Source organism: Sceloporus occidentalis, unplaced genomic scaffold, assembly GCF_023333645.1.
Source record: "Sceloporus occidentalis isolate IW3139 unplaced genomic scaffold, rSceOcc1.0.p SCAF_5, whole genome shotgun sequence".
Classification (NCBI taxonomy): domain Eukaryota; kingdom Metazoa; phylum Chordata; class Lepidosauria; order Squamata; family Phrynosomatidae; genus Sceloporus; species Sceloporus occidentalis.
Window position 1 is genome coordinate 39,032,083 of NW_028316985.1, and position 7,509 is coordinate 39,039,591.

Here is a 7,509-nt window from a genome sequence, read left to right on the forward strand (position 1 = left end):
CCATTAATTTAATGGGTTTTTTTTAGGAATACTCAGGGGTGTTCTGTTAGTTTCTTCCTCTAAAATACACCCTACAGCACCTGATGTTTGATGGCATTCTCCCATCCGAGTACTAAGCAGGGTTCACTCTGCTTATTATACTAAGATCAGACAAGATTTGATACCTTTAGGATATTTAGGCAGCTTATAATTATTTTTAGTTACTTCTATTTTGTTATATTTAGTATTTAGTTATAATTATTTTTGCAATTACTAAGGCATAACTTCATTGCTTACAATTATAATTAAATGAGGGATAGCTTCATTCCTTTTGCACTGTATCTAAACTTTTAGTTAATTTTATAGTGATGAGGTTGTGGTCCCACTAAATGATGTAGGAATGCTTCTCATGGTTCATATATTTCTTGTGTTGCTGCCTGGCTTTGTAGGAAAATACAGAGTGGGTAAAAGACTGTATTTTGTATCCCAAACCAGAAACTTGTGCTATTCCAATTTTTTAAAACAATAACAGCCCTTACAATAATTATTTTTGTTACCTTTGAGAAATCGGAAATTAAAGAGTTGCTTTTAAAATTATTAGTATAATGTGTGGGGGAGGAACTATAACTAATTACTGCTATTTTAAAAGTAATAATCCAAGCTCTACACTAGGATTACTTGAGAGTTCAGGCTTCCCTTGATACTTCAGCCTGCCAAACTTGCTTTCATGGCTGTTGATTATTGTGTTCCTTCCCAGTTAAGTGCTATCACGTGTGAGCAATGGGGATTTCTAAACATAGGGCAGCATTTTTTTTTCACATCAGCTATTGAAGTTCAAATCTTTTAAGGACATACAAGATGTATGCAAAACATCTGGCTAATCTACTCACTGATACTGCTTTCTCTTACAGGATACTGGCCTTCCTACAATGTCCCTTTCCATGAAAATATCTATAATATGAGTGGCTATGTTGAGTATGTTAAGAAATATGGATTGGACTTTTCTTATGAAATGGCTCCCAGAGCAAAAATCTTCCGACGGGACCAGGGAAAAGTTGTAGATATGGAGACCATGAAATACATCATCAGATACAACAGTATGTCATTTAAAAAAAAAACTTTTTAAACATATTCCTGCTGCTTCTTCTATGATAGGAAAGAGCTTCTTGCTTTGCCAAGATCTGAACCTCCTAACCCTAATTTCAAGCAATATCAGAGAAACTATAAGATGAATTCAGTGTTCCCTAGACATTATTCTGAAGGTAAACAAGGAAAGAAGGTGTTGAATTTTATATATCAACACACACATTTCAAAATTCATGGTTGGGGGGGGGGGGGGAGAGAAATAAAATGCCAATTAATATTAGCCCTCCTCAGTCAAGAACTTCTCAGATCTTTAGTGAAAAAGTTTGTGTCTATGTTTTCCAGTCCAGAAGGAGGGAAAACCCTATTTTGTGTAAGTTCTCCAAATCTTGATATTGCCAAAATACACCGAAGTAAGACTCAAGTTGAACTGTTGTTAAATTCCTGTCTAGAAATATCTAGACAGAAATATCTATCCTTGTGACCAGTCAGGAGTGTCTGCATTCTGAACAGCTGAGACTGCCCTGTATAATATCCCTCATGTGAGGCACTTGATTTCTGTCTTGTAGCAGCATGCCAAGCAGTTTTGTTTAAAGTGAATGTATGGTTCTTCCTCTCCAACTTCTGGATGGGTCTTAATCACACTAATCAGTACAAGCTTTATCACTTCTCAGCAATGAAGTTTTCTTGGTACCCTTGGGCTGTGCTCTCATTCTCTCAGGGGTTATTCAGACAGTGAAAATAATCCCGGTAGAATGTGGGTTGAATCTTTGTGGTTCACATTCATTTCGAATGCACCCAAGTAAGTTTCGCAAAGGGGAGCTGCCAAAAAATCCCTTTACCAGGGATAATCAATCTTGGTTTCCCCCCCTGAAATTTCCTATAAAATTTGCCTTGTCAGCTGTGTAAATAACCAGTGCAAACAGAACCGGTATAAACTGGGATAAAACTCTGCATGCCTTGAACATCTGCATCATCAACTCCAACTTATTCGCAGTGCTGACATGTATGAGCAACAGAACTCAGAAAGATGTGCATAGATGTCATTCTGATAAAAACAATAGTATGAACAACAAAACTGGAATGTGTGAGTGAAATTATTTGCATAGTTGCACTAAAGAAACCAACAACATCTGAATGACTCCTCAGTTTGTTGATGAGTGCCCTCCAGTTTATTCTGACTCATGGCACCCCTGTGGATGCCATCTCCAAGCCCTCCTATGCTCCACCTCCCTGTCCAGGTCCTACAGGCCTATGACCTCCCTGATTGAGTCTAACCATCTGCCATTCAATCTTCTTCTCTTTCTACTTCCCTCCACCTTTCCAGCATCATTGTCTTTTCTAATGAGTCGTGCCTTCCCATTATGTGGATGAAGTATGGCAGCCTCAATTTAGTCATCTTAGGCCCAGTCCAGACAGGTACGATAGGGCGCCCTCATCATGTGTGAGGGGCAGCCAAGAAGACCTATGATAGATTCTCCTTAGAATTGCTATAAGTCAGAAATGACTTGAAGGTGCACAACAACAACAATGTGTTTTTCTGCATGTTTCTTTGACTATGTCCCTGGATACTGACTATAGTTCTTTTTCCTGGTAGATATGCTTAATAATGCATATCTATTTCTTACATTATCTGTAAATTTTGTTGAGATATTGTTCAGATAGTATTTTGGTATGATGATTGGTTTTGTGTTTTTCTTCAGCTTTACCCTAATCTTTGATATAAGTAGATCTGTGCATAGACTGCACCTGGTCTGGTTTTGGCCACAAGAATGGAGCTTCTCCATCTTTTGCTTCCAATTATGTAGTCTATCTGATTTTTGTATTGTGATATCCATGTCTATAGTCTCTTCTCTGGTTGGAGAAGAAAGTATTTGCAATGAACAGATAATTGGCCTCCCAATATTCTGTGAGTTGCTCTCCTGCTTCATTTCTTGTACCTAGGCTGAATCTTCCTATAGTTTATAAGGTAAAGGTCTCCCCATGGTCATGTAGCCAGCATGACTAAATGCCAAGGTGTACAGAATGCTATTAGCTACAGCTTACCCAGCCTCATAAATTTGTTGTGAGAAATAAAGGCAGTAGGCATAGGAAATGGCTTTGAGTTGTTTTAAGAAAGGCAGGATTAAAATGTAGACAAATGAATGTTGTTGCTGTTGTGTGCCTTCAAGTTGTTTTGGATTTATGGCGACCTAAGGCAACCCTATGTGTGACTTGCCCAAAGTAACGCAGTGGGTTTCCATGCCTAGGCAGGGATCTGAACCTTGGTCTCCAGAGTCATAGTCCAAAGCTCAAACCACCATGCCAGGCTGACTCCTACTCAAATGAATACAGGTTGAATATCCCTTATCCAAAATGTTTTGGAACCAAAGTTTTCAAGATTTGAGGGTTTTGTTTTGTTTTTTATTTTGGAATATTTGCATATATATGATGAAACATCTTGGCAATGGCATCCAAGTTTAAACATGAAAGTCATGTATGTTTCATACACACCTTATACAAATAGCCTGGAGGTTATTTTAAATAGTATTTTAAATAATTTTGTGTATAAAACAGTTTGTGACATTGAACCATCAAAGAGAAAAGGTATCCCAGCCACCCATGAAAAAGCTTTTGTATTTTGGAGCATTTCGGATTTCCAGGTAAAGGATATTCAACCTGTGTGCAAAAGTGGCACTGGACTATTGCTTGACAAGGACACAATCCTGCATGGCTTGGTGTAGTGTAGTAGTTCAGCATGCAGAACTACAGTATTCTGAACAATTTATCACTCTCCGGACCTACTGCAGAGCTGCTGAAGCCTTCTCCCCATGATCTGTACCTGGTAGAGAATGGGAATTGGGCTGGCTGCAGAAGTGTCTGGCTATGTTTCCTTAGCCAGATGTGAAGAGAATTCATAATTCACTGCAGTTCTCTGTAGCTGTCAGCAGCTGATGTAATCATTTGGCATCTGGCTATGATGTTAATGTATGCCTAACTAGTATGCCACTAATAGGATAATAGGATGCAAAACTTATTCAGATACCCCTGTTCTGCTCCTTTTATTCCTCAGACTACAAAAAGGATCCCTATGCAAGGAACAATCCTTGTAATACTATTTGCTGTCGAGCAGACCTGAATCTCAAGACTCCAGTTCCAGCTGGTTGTTATGACTCTAAGGTAAGGAACCCCAGAGGAAGTAGCTCCCTAGTGATGCCTAAGGGGAAAACAGGCAGCCTGCCTGCCTCCATTCTCATGCCCTTATGATTATTTGTGCATTTAATTACACAAGCCATCAGCTCAGAAGACTCTCAGACTTCAATGACCTCTATAGTCTCTCTCTTTGTTTAATTCATCTCCTCAGAAATGAGTAAGGGATTTCTTTAGAGAAACCTTCCAGTGTGCAAGCCAGGAAAATATTAACCAGGAAAAAAACAAAACAAAGTGAGAGTGAAACATCAGCACTTGCTTTCAGGTCAGGGTACAAAGGTTGGCAGCTTCAGTAGTGACATCTGCAGTGTTGCTGCTTCATGCTATAAAGAGGGTGATAAGCTTAACTCACACTACGTAACCTCTACCTCTTAGAAATGTGTGTTTGGACCACAACTCCCACAGTCCTCCAGAAAGCAGAGTTTACTCACAGCATAGGAGTTGCAGTCCAAAGGGATAAAATTTCCAAGCTCTTGTTTTAACCATTCAGGTGATATCACACTCAGAAATTAAGTTGTTGCTCCAGTTTTTTTTAAGAGTGTCTATAGATGTTGTGAAACCTCTTGCTTCTGTCTTGCAACCTGAGTCTTGCCCTATCTAAATACAGAGTCAGCAGAAGCAATAAAAGTATACTGATAAGGTATCTGCACATGTCCATGTCTGGTGCTTACAGGCAACAGTCTGTATTGGGAAATGCTATTAGAGCAGACAGTTTTGTCATTACTCGCTTGAGTTCTTCTTTTGCCCCTTTGGGTAACCCTGAAGATGTTTCATCTTTTTTCTATTGCACAGAAACATATTAATAATTTCCATAAGTGAGGCTGTCTCAAAATATTTTGATTTGTGGTGCACTGTTCCACATGGATAACTAAAGACACTACAATTCCCTGTATTTACACACTAAAATCCAAACAGCTCTACATGTGCTAATGGCTAGAATCTTGTTGGTTAGTCTCAACTAGATTAGACCAATTGGAACAGTTCCTGAGTCAACAAATAAGTAAATCCCATTGATGTAATGGATCTGCTTTAATCAGGAGTAACAATAGGATTTAGGCCAATATTCCAACGCAGAGATGTGCCAAGTGCTTTTCTACAACTCAGTTCATTTTCTGCTGCCACCACCAGGCTCTCATTTTAAAAATAAACCAACCAACAACCTTGGGTGAATGCACAAATCAATACAACAGGGATGGAGAAAGTATAGCCTCTAGGCTACAAGGGGCCTCTAAACCCCTTGTTCTATCCTTCAAGTATAAACACCCAATTTTTATTTGGGGGAGGAGCAAATACCACCTCCAAATGGCTCAAACATTTCAACATCACATCAAAATGCAGTGGTTTCCCCATTTGTACACCCTGCTATCACCCAACCCTGCCAGTACTTCTCTTCAGAAGGACCAAAATGGACTGCAAACAGAGGAATTGGAAATAGATGTCTGAGCACTTTTGATTTTTGACCAAAAATGCAATGGTACAGCATGTTTAGATAACATCCACCTTTCCTTCCTTTACAATGGTGTCTTCTCCTGTGATTCTTTCCAGGTGGCAGACATCAATATGGCTATGAAGTTTACAGCTTATGCCATCAATGGCCCACCTGTGGAGGAAGGCCTACCCATCTTCAACTGGAGCCGTTTCAACCAGACAAAACACCAGGGCTTGCCAGACTCATATAATTTTGATTTCATCACTATGAAGCCAGCTTTGTGAAAATACAACCAGAAATTTAACTGAATGGTGTGTGTGTGTGTATCTATGTATGTGAGGGAGATTTTCTCATTACTTTTACTGCCTACCAAATAAATTGGCCTGTACACACCTTAGTTTCCCTCTTTGGTGCCCTATCTGATGTTCTGTGAGCTGGGAGCAGTCAGAGAGACAATGCAGTAGCATCACAAGAAAGTGCATCAGGAACTAGAAAATGGAATACAGACAATCTGCAAAGCAAGCAACTTCACTAAACAGTAGTACTGTTTAATTCTCTGTACAACAGGGAAGCTAACATGCTATCCTTGGTAAAGTGTTTTATATGCTGTAAAGAAAATCTTTAATATTATAAAGCTTGTACTACAACAACAGGGTTAGCTCAACAGGGTTAAACCTATTTGAGTTAGTTCCCAGAACAGGCTTCATATGTATGTGATTCTTTATGTACAGTGATGGCTGTAGACTAGCTGTGAGATTTTTCCATATAGTACACTAGTTCAGTGCTTCCATTTCAGTATGGCATCCATACTTTGGCTTCAGTTCACTATCTTCAGGAAACTTGGATGCAGTCCTTGAATGCTTTAAAAGAGAAGTAATCCACTGGCCTGTAAGAAGCCTTCTTTCCATACATCAAAGGCAGCAGGCAAACTTTTCACTTGTATAAGACAAGATCAAACAATTCCTGATCCCTGGAGCAAACATGTCCAACTTGTGCTATAAAATGAATATAAAAACCAAACCCTTGGGTAGAAGTAAGGAAACTTCTCTTTAAAATTCAAAAGTGAGCAACTGATGACAATCCAAACTAGGAAAGGCGCAACTAGCTGGCATCTGACTGTGAAGAATATGTTTGTGTGTGACATCTCTCTCTTACTCAACTCCTGGGACTCTCAGGATGGGTTATCTTACTCTTGATCACTGCAAGGAAAGGAAATATTCCAGCCCATCTGCCCAAATTCTGTTGCAGCAAAAGCATCTTAGAATTTTTTGTCACTGGAATGATTACTCAGTTTTATTTAGCATAAACATTTGTGCTCACAGTTCATTTCTTCATCAGATACTTCAAATGAGGTGTTTAGTTGGAAGATGATTATACAAATGCTTGGGTAGGTGGAGGAAGTTACATTACAGCTGCAGCAAAACTAGGGGAAAGTTCACTCCTGTATCATAAGAGTTGTTGGCTTTAAACTGGTTTTTAATTTCATGCATAGTTACATGTTGTTTGGCTTATTTACTTAGGTGTGTTTTCGTACTACAGACTAGTGACTTGTAGCATTCTGATTTCCCCAGGACCAAACCATGTAGTTACTTTTGAGATAGAAGAGAGTAAAGTTATATTTTAAAAATTGTATCTTTCACAGTAATTAATTAGTGGTGGAGAAGAGAAGGGCTTGGAACTGTAAGTCACTTACAAATTCTGGAGCTTCTTTAAACTGTATTCGCACACATCCCTGTTCAGAGACTGGGCTTGTACAGAGCAAACATCTTGTGGAGAAGCAGCTCCCAAAATATCACCCTGAATCAATGAGCAAAAAAGGTTTAAGTTTG

At 39.0% G+C, this 7,509-nt stretch overlaps 1 protein-coding gene across 1 annotated transcript in view; it reads left to right on the plus strand.

Moving 5' to 3' along the window:
* PLBD1 (phospholipase B domain containing 1) overlaps nucleotides 1–6,077 on the plus strand; it is a 60,474-nt gene extending 54,397 nt beyond the window's left edge. Inside the window, exons 9-11 of the mRNA XM_089523782.1 lie at nucleotides 891–1,076; nucleotides 4,115–4,221; nucleotides 5,797–6,077. Coding sequence (XP_089379908.1) covers nucleotides 891–1,076; nucleotides 4,115–4,221; nucleotides 5,797–5,964 — 461 coding nt within the window. The 3' untranslated portion in view covers nucleotides 5,965–6,077. The remainder of the gene's footprint in view (nucleotides 1–890; nucleotides 1,077–4,114; nucleotides 4,222–5,796) is intronic.
* Nucleotides 6,078–7,509: the final 1,432 nt, after the last annotated feature.